We start from the raw sequence: 14429 nt of genomic DNA on the forward strand, positions 1-14429 counted from the left end.
TGCTTTAACATGTGCTCTGCTGGACACTGATAGAAGTCACAAGACTGTTCTAACTGCTGATAACAGGTAATTTAGCAGTTTATATTTACTAAAATAATTGCACTTCCATATTCTCTGTACTGTGAGAGACCAGATGTAGTGAATGCAGGGTCCGGGGTTTAGTAACACTTTAATTGTACAGTAGAGGACTTGTATTCATAGACTATGGGTTTAATGCAGTCTACCTTCAGGTGATTGGACACTGGCAAAATATCTTGCTAGGGCTGCCCCTAGAACGCACAGATATAACCCCACTACATGAGACTTGAGGTGTGTGGTTTTTTTTTGGGGGGGGGGGTTGTTTTTTTGGGTTTTTTTCTCTAGTGTTCTTAGGTGATGGACCTGTTCTCTGAAGTATTTCTTTTTAACCATTTTTTTTTTTTTTTTCTATGACGTTTCTAGCAAGATGTGACTGCTTAGTTTTTGTCTACCTAGTGGTTTTTCGGATTGGTTGCTCTTGATTAGACTTGATACTAAATCTAGATAGGAGAGAAACCGTCAAACGTTTAAAGCAATTTGAAGTTTTCTATTAGACTGTGAGCAGGCAGGCTATGGTTGTAGACCTGTCTCATCTGCAGTAAAGAACACCTACCTGTCTGCTTGCAGTCTTTGTATGGCATGTAGACTGAGCTGCGCATGTGCGGCTCAGTTTACAGTGCTGTTCATGTCCCTGTGTGCCAGGATGATTGACTCCTGCAAATGCGCAGGAGTTGCATCATCCTGCGGTAGTGAAAGGAGGAAAGTTTCATGACTTTAGTTTCACTGTAAATTGCTTGTGCTGAGAAACGTTAGAGACAAAATGGCAGGGGTTACCACAATAAGTGAATAACTCCAAAATGCTCTGTCTGTAAAACTTCATTGTGTGCCAATCACTGTGGATTGTATTATAAAAGCCAGGAACTGATGTCAATATACAGGGAAATCCTGTCTTGCCTTATCCACAACACTGGGCCTTCTGGGTCCAGGCTTCACCATCATGGTGGGCATACCTCCAAAGGTTCTGCAGGGTCTGGGAACCATAAAGATAGATCATGGCCCTAGACCTGTATAGCACTTTGCAGATAACTACACGTTCCTCTTCATGCCAAGATGTGCACCTAACACAGGGTCCAGTACCTGAAGCAAACATTACAGGCTGGCCCCACAATTCATGCTCGATTCCCATTTGTGTATTTTCTGCATGTATTTGTTTTTACTTTTAATTGTATAAAAAGGTTTCTGTGATTCAAATGCAACAGATTTATGCTGCAACCTGATGTTTGTGTATTCATTTTTATTGACAGAGGGAACAGATGTTTGCAGCTCAAGAAATGTTCAAGACTGCAAACAAGCTTACCAGGCCAGAGAAGGCTCTAATACTGGGATTTATGGCGGGTTCAAGAGGTAGGTTCCAGAGCCCTAATATGCCAGGTGTCCTGGTGAAAGGCAGATCATATTGCAGGAAACTACCCCTGTTGGGAATCTCAGATGGCGATTTCCCTATCCATTGAGAGCACATAATTTTCCAGTAAAGGCGCTCTTATTGGACTGGGACTGCAAGGGAGAAACTTGGCTCTGGAGGCTGTGCTTAGCCCTGAGACGAACCACTATTTAACTGTCCTCCCTACAGGGGTTAGATATAAAAATGTAAACACTACGTGATTTGTAGGTTTGAAGTGGCAACATGTTTTGCGTTTTGAAAGCGGAAGTGATGTAACATTCTTTTGCTGTGTGATGAGACACCTAGTTAATAGGTGGGAATATTAACTTTCGTCATTCACTGCCTGAAGTTGCCAATTTATTTGCTGTTGCAAGGTACAGTATCAAGGTTATGATGGCATATTCAGTTTTTGGGAAAACGTCTGATAAGCATAAGCGTGGTTGACTTGGTCAGCTGACCGAAAGACGAAAGGACATTTCGCAGGATTGTGACCCAGAATAAGAAAACAAGTGCTGCAAAAGTAATTGCAGAGCTCAATCAGTCTTCACTCGACTGAAATTGAGCTCTGCAGTCACTTTTGCAGCAGTTGTTTTCTTATTCCGGTTCACAACCCCGTGCAATGTGTTTTTTGGTCAGTTGATCATGTCCACTGCACTTATGCTTTATTAGATGATGTTTTCCTGGAAATGCTGTACCTCGCGACATGGCAAATTGGCAACTTCAGTCACTGAGGCACCAGCTAATCGGCACCAACAATCTGCCCACTTTGAAGCTCAGTAAGCTCTGACGTGACTCTGTACTGCTAGCAGCGCACGCAGTGAATTACGAAAGTGAGGCTTCCCATCAGTTGGCTAGGTGTCTCCTCACACAGCGGAAGCAAAAGAATGTCACATCACTTCCACTTGCAACATGAAGCATGTTTTTCTTTCACACCTGCAGATCCATGTACTGTTTTTCCATTTTTTTTTTGTCTAACCCTTGTATGTTTTCAGTTGGTTTGTTCCTAATTTTTGTTTGTTTTGCAGTTGTGTCTGTGAATTACGTGAACTGTGTTCAAGTAGATTTTTTTTTTGAGAGTAAAAGGTCACTTTAAAAACTGACTTTCATAATTTTAATCCTACATTTTGCTTGTAAATGTAAAAATATGGAAATAGCATGTACAGGATGTATTTGAATGAATGTATACATGGGTCAGCTTTAATAGCAAGTGAAACCAGGATCAGAGGGGTGCATAGAAGAGATTTATTTGACTAACAAAGTAATATTAATGGCTGTTTTTAAGAAGGATGTCTGTTTTTATCCAAAATGTTTTTGTTTAAACATACATTCTAAGAAAACCCTTTAGCCAAATTTTTTAGAGTAGGGAAGGGTTTGAACCCCTGTCAGTCCCCACTAGGGAGATTTGCCCTCACCATTGGTCCTGGTGACCATTGCTTTCTTTACAGAAAGCATTGTGAAATCTTATGTTTTTTATGGAAAGGAGGTGAGGGGAGATTCAATCTGGAGACAACTGCAGAGGTGACGACCGTGTTCTAGAGTTTTCGTCTAACATCCTGCTGTGTTTATAGGACAGGAAGCTAAAGGCAATCTACCTATTGGGATACAAAAAAATTTAAATCAAAACTGACCAGAATCTTAACCATTCCCAACGCCACTCTATCCAGAATATAGAGGGGGGGGACCAAGGTCTGCTTCAACCTAGGAAAGGGTTGATATCTGTAAAATTTGTATTGACAATCTGTTTTGGAGGCCAGTTTAGATGCAGAAGAGTTATGTATGCATTAAGGTTTCTGGGCTCTTGGTGTATTTCCTTCTAATGTAAATGTCTTGTTTTGTGCAGAAAATCCATGCCCAGAGCAGGGTGATGTTATCCAGATCAAACTCAGCGAGTACACCGAAGTCATCCAGAAAGGAGACGGCACAGGCAGCACCACCATGATGGTGGATACGGTTTTCGAAATGAACTATTCTACTGGAAAGTGGACCAAGCTAAAAAAATACAAGCCCCTAACGAATGTCTCTTAGAGAGACCGCAGGCTTGAAACTGTGGACCAAAAACTGACTTGTAGACAGGCTTCAGTATAACAATCAGACATCTCCCTGGATGGACGCATTGTCTGCCATGACTGGAATCCAGGATGGGATATATCAGTGGTGACCACACTTAATCTATTCCTGAAAACTCAACAGGGTCTGGACACAGAAAAACGCTCAGTTTTGTATCACTAAAACCGATTTTAAAATGAGCTATACATTCAGGAGCAGATTGTCCAATTTCATTGTCTTTACCTTTTCTCATGAAAATCCTGTGGATCCACCTTCATTTTCTAAGTTTTGAGAAATGGCAGTGTACAATTTTCAGCATTACTTTTTTTTTTATCTGCAGTATTTGCAATGTAAATTTTTGTCTGCTAAAGTATTGAATATAGATCAGGGTCTTGGTTTAATTTTCCTGTAAGTAGATTGGAGCAAATCTGTTAACGGTTCATGCATAGATTAGAGGATTTAACTCTGAGCAGTGTGAGGAATTTGTCAAAACTGGTGCAGCCGGAGTGTGGAGTAGCTGTGTATCGCAACCAGACAGTTTATATCTTTACATTTCAAAGCGAAGCTGAAGATTGAAGGTGATTGGTTGCCATGCACAGATGCTCCAGATTCTGTCTGCTCCATTTGTGATAAATTCTTGCCAGTACATCTTGATTCATTGGTATGTTTCTGTATGTTCACACCAGTTTCCTCAATTGTAGTAGACTTAGTTGTTAAAGCGGAACTAAAGATGTCTCTACTGATCACCCTGTAGCAATTTCGCTGACAGTGACTCGTTTACTGACACCAACATCTGGGTTCAGCATCTTTAGCCATCTTGATTGGCTGGCCTGGAATGACTTGATCTCCCTATTTGCATGCTGCTGTAGAGTGTACACTGTGCTGAGCATGTGTGGGAGTTGAGACGCGGTTAGAAACTTGGATTTTTATTGCTGTCTGTACCTTTTTTTTGGAGAAAATTTCTTCCTACTTTCTGTTTTGGTGCCTGTGACAGAAGTGTGGAAAAATCTCTCTAGGTGGGACACAGAACGGAAATGGGTTTTTAAACTGTATCTAAACCAAAGAACACAAATGTACAATATTGCAGCTTACCAGTCCCTAGATGTGGGGGCTGCATTTTTCTTTTTCAAGGTTTTTGTGTTTTTCTTTTTAATTTCACCTTACGTTCCTGTCAATCACTCATTTCTTGTACTAAGGGACAACGCTTACTAAACGGTGTCATTCTAGGCTGCTTGCTCCTGATGTGGACTTCAGAGCACTTCCCCTTCTCACCTTTTACATGGGGCTATCTGTAGTCCAGCGTTTGCCAAGTCCTGATCGCCATTTTGACTGAAACTGGTGACTGGCTCATCAGGGGGGCCCAGGCAGGTATAACTACTATACTGTATATATCAATTCTGCTGAAAACATGCACACATGAGAACAGGACTTTAGACTTTTTACGAGATGAACCAAAGAAGGCCATACACTAGTAGATTTACTAATGATCATTCATATGAACAATCGTACAAAAATTCCTATCAAGTACATTTTGATGACTTGACAAATGTTATTCGAAAGTACTATAAAATTTTGTTTGCTTTTACATTTGGATTTCCTGAACAGCAACATTTAATGTTAGAAATGTGTTCAATTGAAAAATTCTTTCCTTCTTCAAAAACCAACATTGATTTGACCCCACTAATGCTTTGAAAATTGTACAAACGTTTCTGGAAACAAATGTTTTCTAGTATATGGCCGGCTTAAAAAATTCACAGATTGGCTCCCTCTATTGGCAGACACTGGAACTCCCTTGCTGTATCCTGTGTAGGGAAGCAACAAAGGATTTTCACCTTTTTGCGAGTGTAGTGGGTGGAGAAGGGGGTCAGAGATTATTTAGGAAGGAAATGGTGCTTGGGGAGTCTATGGGGCCTCGATTGGACTTGGTTAGGACAGAGGCTCGGTGCATATGGGCCCAAGGAGGCCTGCCCTAACATGCTGCCTGGTATTGTAATCAGAGCCTCAATAACCTGGGATCCTACACCTGGCATTCCTGCAGATGGATTAGCTGTGCCGGCCATAAACATCTATATACTATCAGTACAGCTCTAGAGTGTTCCTGCGCTGTTCATACATCTGAGTGATTTGTTTATTTCCAGGTTACAGGCTTTGTAATATAGTATATAGAAGTGTAACATATGGTGAAAAATTTTTTAGTTTATTAAAAAAAAAGTAAATGTTTATTTAATTTTCATAGATAAAACTATAAACAGTTGCCTCTAGGTGCTGGATCCTATGTTTTTAAATCTGGTTCTGGGTGAGATTTATCCAGGCCTGCCATAGTCCCCGAAAGTGAACTGGGCGTGGCTGATAACTGCTTTCATTAAAGGACAGAAAGTTGGCTCATTTTTGGTAGGATAAACAGGTCCCTTTCCATCCATACTTGCATCATTTTGAAAGAAACAAATATGTACTATGGATTCCCTCCCCCAGCTATTTACTTTAATCTTTCTCAGCTCTGCCCAAAAGTAGAAATACAAAAGATTTAGCTGTTAAACTAATCCATGTTGTCAGGTTTGATTAGGGTTAATAAGGAAAACTGAAAATCGCTTTGGTGAGATTGCACCATGTAGAAGCAGAAGGATATTCCAATGCTACTGGTCCCGAATTTTGCAGGGATAGTAATCTGCAATTATAGATTTCACCTGCATTGTGCCACTTGCTTCTGAAACCTGCTTTCCTAAGGAGAAATACACAGAGCTTGGTACTGCTTACTGGAGAAATACACAGCGCTTGGTACTGCTTACTGGGGTGCAGCTCAATCCTTCATGCTTCCTTCTGCTCAGATAGGGAAGGTTTAGCACACAAATACAAATTAGGCAGACTGTAGGAGAGTCGGCTTCCTGCTTACATTAAAAAAAAAAAGTTCAAAATGCGTTCACCTTCTCAGCCATGGGACCAGCACAAAGCCAAGTTTATTGAACTTGAGCAGCTTTGCATTGTGACCATACAGCTTCTAACTTCAACTTGTTCAGTTAAATGTTGAGGAATGAAAGGTTGAAGCTAATAGGTTGCTGTGCACAGTGACTCCAGATTCTGGTTGCTCCAATCTTAGTAAATTTCCTTTTTTGTGTGTATAAAACACAACCTTGCTGGTTCCCTTTTTATAATAGTTTCCTTTTGATACGTGTATAACTTGCACCATAATCGGTTGAAATCCAGCCTGTGTTATTACATGGAGAGGCCCTAATCAAGTTTGTGTGTTCTTTCTTTTCCTGGAAATTCCCTTTAACTGCTTCCCGACCGCCCTATAGCAGATATACTGCTACAGGCTGGTACGGGTGCGCATAATCACATGTATGTGTGTGTGTGTGTATATGTATACAATTCTGCATTTTTGGGTAGGGGGTGTGTGCCGCCATTCATGGTCGCAGCTGTCAATCACAGAGTCCCGGCTGGTAATTACTCGCCAGCGCCCAGTGATTGCTGAGCTTCTCCTGTGGGGAGGAGAACTGTTTGTAAACAAAACAGTTCTCCTCCCTGTCGCCTCCTTCACCTTCTTTTGGATGGCTGTGCACAGCATAGACATGCAAAGCAGTGTGATTACAGTGAAGCACAAACACAGGGCCCTATAATAAAACACACCCAGCACACAGTTAACCCTTTGATTGCCCCTCATGTTAACCCCTTCCTGTCCAGTGCCATAAATAGTGTCCGTGCTTTCTATTAGCACTGATCACTGTATTGGTGTCACTGGGGATGTCAGTGACACCAAGTCAGTTTCCCCCCAGTGTCAGAATGCCTGCCACAGTCCTGCTCTAAGTCGCTGATCGCCGCCATTACTAGTAAAAAAAAAAATTCCAGTATCTACTGCCGTTTATAAACGCTATAACGTTCACATAAACCAATTAATTTCTAGGTATTGGGGGTTATTTTTGGCAAAGACATGTAGTAGAATACAATTTGACCTAAGTTTATGACTAAATTTGATTTAAAAAAAAAAAAAAAAAAAAAATTTCTATTGAACATGTTTAATAGTGAAAAGTCAAATATTTGTGGGTTTTTTTTTTCTCTCAGTTTTTTTTATAGCTCGAAAAATAAAAACGCACAGGCTATCAAATACCAGCAAAAGAAAGCTCAATTCATGGGGAAAAAAGGATGTAAATTTAATTTGGGTGCATCGTTGCATGACTGTGCAATTGTCAAAGTAACGCAGTGCCGTAACACAAAAAATGGCTTGGTCAGGAAGGGGGGGCAAGTGGTTAAAAACCCAACAGCTCTCCATGGTTTGGTCATACAGAAGCATATTGGAGTATTAAGGTTTGCTGGTAAAGTACCTCATCAGCCTTGGTTCGCTCAATCTATGGCAAAAGTGCAGGATATATATATTTTTTTTAATTGAACACTGTGTGAGTATCTCTGTGCTGGCCATTGGGTGCTGACACAGCTGCTATTTGCTTAGTTGCTGTACAATATTATGATTCTCTTCACTAGTGTGGTACAATCAGGGCCTAGGTTGACGGTGACATCTGAGGTGCTAGATGGGGAGGACCCTAAACATTCTTTATGTTCCCATCATTTTTTTGTCTGGATGTGAAAGACAGTGATGCCTTTTTAAATGTTGTGTGAATTACAAAAGTAACTGTAGCAACTGATCAGATTTAAGCAGTCTTACTTTTTTTTTTTTTTATCCAGCAAAAAAAAAAAATTGGTTTCTTTGGGCAACATGAACTCTTTCCTCTTTTGTGTTTGTGATTATTAGACCTCCTTTAGAAGTGTGTGTGTTTTTTTTAACCTATGGAAAAGTCAATAATATTTTTCTTTCCAGCTTTTTTTTCCCGCTGAGGGACACAAGAAGTCTTTTAGCTTTTCAGGTTCTGCTGCTACCTCCAGGAGTGGACACTGGCCCTGGTTGGTGTCCTAGTATGATAGACGTCTTTTCTTCAGCTCTGCTGTGTAAAACCTGCTGCTCTCTAGTCTCCTTTGCTGCTGAGTTTTTTAACTCATGAAAGTCTTTATGGCCCAACTAATCCAGTAATTTGCTGACTGGAGAGGGCCAAGCATGCTTTTGTGCCCTCTCCTGCATATTCTATATCTTTAATTTTCCTGTGGTTATAGCAGCTCCATAGCCATCCACCACAGAAACTGATTCTGAGCTGCCCTAGCTCTTTTACTTGATGGGCTTCTCCCTGAAGAGTTGCAGTCTATTGCTATTACTCCAAAACTGGAGAAGACTGTTTCAGGCATTATTGAGATAGTGCACACCTCTCCAAAACTAGAGCATCAGCCTGTTTCTTGTACCAGTGTGGTTTCCCGTCCTGGGTTGTTTAAAACTCCTAAGGCTGTAAAGACTTTCCATTTACATCTGCATTTTCAACAGCCTCCTTCCTATTACACTGTCCTTAGCTTGGTGGCAGGAAGCTTTGGAATGAGAAGTTCTTCCTTCTGATATTCTGGAGGATCTCCATGATTAGACATCAGCATGTTGGGCATGGGGAGGAGTCCTGGGCATCCTGTCACTGCAGGGAACTCATTTGTTGGAGTCTCATTTCTCAATTCAACATCCTAGAGTTTTGGGTGACTTTGATTCCCTCCTACAGAGCTGTACCGTCCTAATGGAGGCACTGTCAATCCAGATATATTCACACAGTGCACTGGTAGCAGGTAGATCATATCTTGTCCTGGATAGAACGTTTGTTCTAGCTTGGTCCATCCAGTCAGACTTCATCGGTGCTGCTGCATGACTGCAGTTTGCCAAATAAACTTCTCCTTAAAGTATATGTGAAACCTTACCCTCTAAAACAACCCCTTCAGTTTAAAATAAATAAATTAATGTGTGTGTGTACGCACTCACACACTCAGCTGCATAAGGGGTTTGGAGAGCGAGAGGTAGAGAAGCAGAAGTATACTTATTTCCCCAGTGTGGGCTTGGGCTGTGCCTGTCAGCACAGGTCTTGGCCATTGGAGGACAGACAGGTTGTACTCCCAGCACAGCCAGAAAACTGATTACACTGAGATGGATGTGGTCTCATGCCTAGTGTGGTCATGTTGAAATAGGAAAGCAGGGGGTTTAGGAGGAGCACCAGGTACTTCACATCACAAAGGATGAAATACAAGAACAGGATACTTTTTTACACCAGTACATGGTACAGCAGGCACGCATCAGGAATATGAAATACTGGGGTAACATTTGACACTGTGAGTATGGTTTGGGCTGTTGTTGATTATGTTGGTTAAGCCTTCAGGAAGATTGAGAATTTTTTTTATTTTTTTGTAATCCTGGATAGACGCCAAAAGGCTGTACAGGTTTCTTGTTTCACCATCTATACATGGCCTAGGCAACCTGCGGCTCTCTGGCTGTTGTGGAACTAGATTTCCCATGAGGCATTGCAACATTACAAAACTGACAGTTACAGCTATGACTTGCAGAGGCATGATGGAACTTGTAGTCCTGCAACAGTTGGAGAGCCGCAGGTTGCCTACCCCAGGCCTAGGCAGACCATCATGCAGTCTTAAGGCATCAAGGCTCAGATTCCACTCACTATTCAATCTGTGAATGTTCCTTGGGCTTTTTTTTTTTTTTTGACATCCAGCAACTGTTTTCAGATTTGCAAGACTGCCACCTGGTCTTCACATTTCTTAGTATAGCCAGGTGCCGGTTGCAGTCTTATCGAATGCCAGCTTTGATCATAAGGTTTTTCTGGTGCCTCTCTGAGCTGCAAGTAGGTCCCAAGTTTTCTCATTTCTCCTGTTGCTTGCTGTAATGCCCACCCTTCATTTGCACTGATTTTGGATTCCATAAGGGTTAAAGACTTGCTTTGTCCCTCAGTGGATAATGAAGAAAAGGATTTTACAGAGAGAAAAAAAAAAATTCATGTTTGCGTGGATAGGTCAAATGCACTCGGCAACACCATGGAGATACAAAACTCTGGGCAAAATAAGAAACAAAATTACATGCTGTCTGTTAGTAGCATAAAGATGGCAGTTTGGTTCTGTGTCCTGACTCTCCCCCATATTTTATTTTTTTTTAAATCTCCCACTAACTTTTAATTTATTCCACTTTCTTTACCACACCATGCTGTCCAGCAAAGATGGGCAGGTAAGGTTGGGGCAAACCATATAATCTTGCCAGGGGTGCTTCCAATGGAGAAGTGATAAACCATGTAACTGCTGTGTTGATACTACTGGCATGCTGTGGCGTATAAGGCGTTTTGTGATTTTTGGCAATAGGTCCACCTTAATTCATCAGTGTATGCAAGAGTTGCTGTTCTTGCATATGTTTATAAAGTTTGCTTTTCCTTCTTTCTCCCACAAGGGACAGTCTGCGTCCTATAAAAGACATAAGAGCCATGTTTCCTTCAAAGACTAAGTAAACTAGGTGTTCTATGATACCTATTTCTAGTAGTGGAACACATTTTGTGAGCAGAATTCTTAAGAAGTTGCACAAAAGTTGCCCTTAGTTTCTGTGGAAGTGCCGTTTAAAGTATATGAAAAGTCCCCATGCTACACAAACAGATGTCATTTGGAATGCAGGAACAGCTAAATAATTTACTTGGTGAGGTTACTGGACAGAACGTTGCCTGTTTATCACACTTCTACCTTCATTTTATGTCTTCAGATAATTTGCAATGTTTACACAACAACAGTATTTATCTGTGGGTGGTATTTATATCTTTTGAGAGCCAAAGTTGTCCATAAATCTCTACTTTTGCAAGAGTCATTCTTGACCTTGCCCCTTTGTTTATCTAAAGCTCTCCCTATTGGCGTAATGTGAGGGTGACCTTACTAATGAGTAGAAGGTTGGGTGAGCTCAGTTCTTACAAGGAAAGTTGAGATATAAGAACCTGCTAATGCCACTCAAGATTACATCTGCCTGTGTATTTTTCATTATATTCTCAGTGTGCATTGCCCAAATATTTAAAGGTAACCTGGTATACAGCTCCTTGGAAAAAGTATTCCTACCCCTTGAAATTTTCCACATTTTGTCATGTTACAATTAAAAATGTAAATGTATTTTATGTGATAAAGCGGGGGTCTCCAAACTTGGCCCTTGAGCTGGATGTGGCCCTTTGATGACCTTTATCTGGCCCTTGAGGCACTAGTCATCCCACTGCCACCAACAATGGGGCACTATTCATCCCACTGCCACCAATGATGGGGCACTATTCCTCCTACTAGCACTAGTCATGGGGATCTAATCCTCCCACTGACACCAGTGACAGGGTACTATTCCTCCTACTGACACCAATGACGGGGTACTATTCCTCCCACTGACAACAATTATGGGGCACTATTCCTCCTACTAGCACTAGTCATGGGGATCTAATCCTCCCACTGACACCAGTGACAGGGTACTATTCCTCCTACTGACACCAATGACGGGGTACTATTCCTCCCACTGACAACAATTATGGGGCACTATTCCTTATACCAATTGTGTAATCTTTTACTCCCACTGAACACCAAGTCTATGGCAATATTTACTTCCACTGATGCGAGAGCATTTTCTAAAGCCATTGGCCACAGTCTGACCCCTCTAAAGTTTGAAGGGCAGTAAACTGGCCCTTTGTTTCAAAAGTTTGGAGATCCCTGTGATAGACCAACACAAAGTGGCACATAATTGTGAAGCGGAAGTAAAATGATAAATGGTTTCAATTTTTTTTACAAATAAATATGTAAAAAGTGTGGGGGCATTTGTATTCCTCTTCCCTGAGTCAATACTTTGTAGAGCCACCTTTCCCTGCAATTACAGCAGCCAGTCTTTTTGGGGATGTCTCTACCAGTTTTGCACATATAGAGGGTGACATTTCTGCCCATTCTTCTTTCCAAAATAGTTCAAGCTCTGTCAGATTGGATGGAGAGCATCTGTGAACAGCAATTTTCACATCTTGCCTTAGATTTTCAATTGGATTTAGAGGTCTGGACTTTGCCTGGGCCATCCTAACACATGAATATGCTTTGATCTAAACCATTCCATGGTAGCTCTAGCTGTATGTTCAGGGTTGTCCTGCTGGAAGGTGAACCTCTGCCCCAGTCAAGTCTTTTGCTGACTCTTAACAGGTTTTCTTCTAAGAGTGCTCTGTATTTGGCTCCATCCATCTTCCCATCAACTCTGACCAGCTTCCCTGTCCCTGCTGGAAAAAAAAGCACCCCCACAACATGATGTTGCCACTATGTTTCATGGTGGGGATGGTGTGTTCAGGGTGATGTGCAGTGTTAGTTTTCTGCCACACACAGCAGTTTTCTTTTAGGCCAAAAAGTAAAATTTTTGTCTCATTTGACCAGAGCATCTTCCATGTTTGCTATGTCCCCCACATGGCTTCTTGCAAATTGCAAACGGGACTTCTTATGGCTTTCTTTCAACAATGGCTTTCTTCTTGAGATTTGTGGAGTGCACGACTAATAGTTGTCCTGTGGACAGATTCTCTCACCTGAACTGTGGATCTTTGCAGCTCCTCCAGAGTTATCATGGGCCTCTTGGCTTCTTTTCTGATTTGTGCTCTACTTGCCCAGCCTGTCAGTTTAGGTGGACAGCCATGTCTTGGTAGGTTTGCAGTTGTGTCATCCTGAACAGTGGGCTGTGATATGTTCAAAGCTTGGGATATTTTTTTTCATAACCTAACCCTACTTTAAACTTCTCCACAATTTTATCCCTGGCTTGTCTGGTGTGTTCCTTGGCCTTCATGATGCTGTTTAACTAATGTTCTCTAACAAACCTCTGTGGGCTTCACAGAACGGCTGTATTTATACTGAGATTAAATGACACACAGACTAATTAGGTGACTTCTGAATTGGTTCCACTAGATTTTATTTAGGGGTAACAGAGTAAAGGCTGAATACAAATGCATACCACACTTTTCCGATATTTATTTGCAAAAAAAAATTTGAAAGCCATTTATTATTTCCCTTTCACTTGACAATTCTGTGCCACTTGGTGTTGGTCTATCCCATAAAATCACATTTCAAGGCACTGTAGGTCACTAGAAATATTCAAGAATGTGATTTTATCATGTGGGTAAGGGACTGTTTATAATTTATTCCATTTCACAATGATCTTCTTTTAGAGCTGCTTCAGTATATTTTTTAAAAATAGATCTGTTCTAAAGCAACAGCTATAAATTTCTTTTCAGCCCTTTAAAGGTATACTCTAGTCCAGATTTTGTTGTTGTTGAAGTTTTGGATTGAGAAGTTCTTTACACTGATTATTTTCAAGCTTACAGCCTAACTTCAGGAATAATATGACCATAAAGAGTTTGTTTGGACCAAGCTTGCCTAACTGAATGGAATGCATGAAGATGACTGCTGAGGCTCTTTTCGATTGTAAGCTCCAAGGAGCAGGGCCCTCCTAACCCTCTTGTATTGAACTGCATTGTTGCTGTATTGTCTCCCGTTATTTTGTAAAGCGATGAGCAAACTGTTGGTGCTATATAAATCCTGTATAATAATAATCTCTACTACCAACGGGAAATCCTAAAATGGGAAAATGGTCTTCGAAGGAGGTCAACATTTAAAGGCAGCATGATCAAATGATTGCACCAATAAATCTTTGACCTATCTACCTCTGGTCAGAGCTGCAATGCTGACACCTGATCTCTCAATGTATTGTGAAGTCTAAGGGTGTTTGCAGTAGGTCTAGGAAATCTGTGGTTTTTTGGAATTAATGTATTGAAACTCGTGCTTTGCAAAGGGAAATAACCTCTTCCATAGCAGTTACTAGGTACTATTTGTGGAAGGTTTTTATGCTTGAAACATTGGGGTTGATTTACTAAAACTGGCATGTGGTTTCTAGGTAGAGCTGCACCAGATTGCGCAATCAGCTTTCAGGTTTTATTGTCAAAGCTTAGTTGAACAAGCTGACGTTAGAAGATGATTGGCTATCGTGCACAGCTGCAACAAAGTTTGCACTTACCAGTTTTAGTAAATCAACCCCATTTTGTCAGTCACC

At 41.1% G+C, this 14429-nt stretch overlaps 1 protein-coding gene across 1 annotated transcript in view; it reads left to right on the forward strand.

Annotated features, from left to right (window-relative positions):
- NELFA (negative elongation factor complex member A) overlaps nt 1–14067 on the forward strand; it is a 55661-nt gene extending 41594 nt beyond the window's left edge. Inside the window, exons 10-11 of the mRNA XM_089692260.1 lie at nt 1323–1422; nt 3300–14067. Coding sequence (XP_089548386.1) covers nt 1323–1422; nt 3300–3484 — 285 coding nt within the window. The 3' untranslated portion in view covers nt 3485–14067. The remainder of the gene's footprint in view (nt 1–1322; nt 1423–3299) is intronic.
- Nucleotides 14068–14429: the final 362 nt, after the last annotated feature.

Source organism: Staurois parvus, unplaced genomic scaffold (assembly GCF_062004578.1).
Source record: "Staurois parvus isolate SC_StPar_1 unplaced genomic scaffold, SC_StPar_1.0 ptg000581l, whole genome shotgun sequence".
Classification (NCBI taxonomy): Eukaryota; Metazoa; Chordata; class Amphibia; order Anura; family Ranidae; genus Staurois; species Staurois parvus.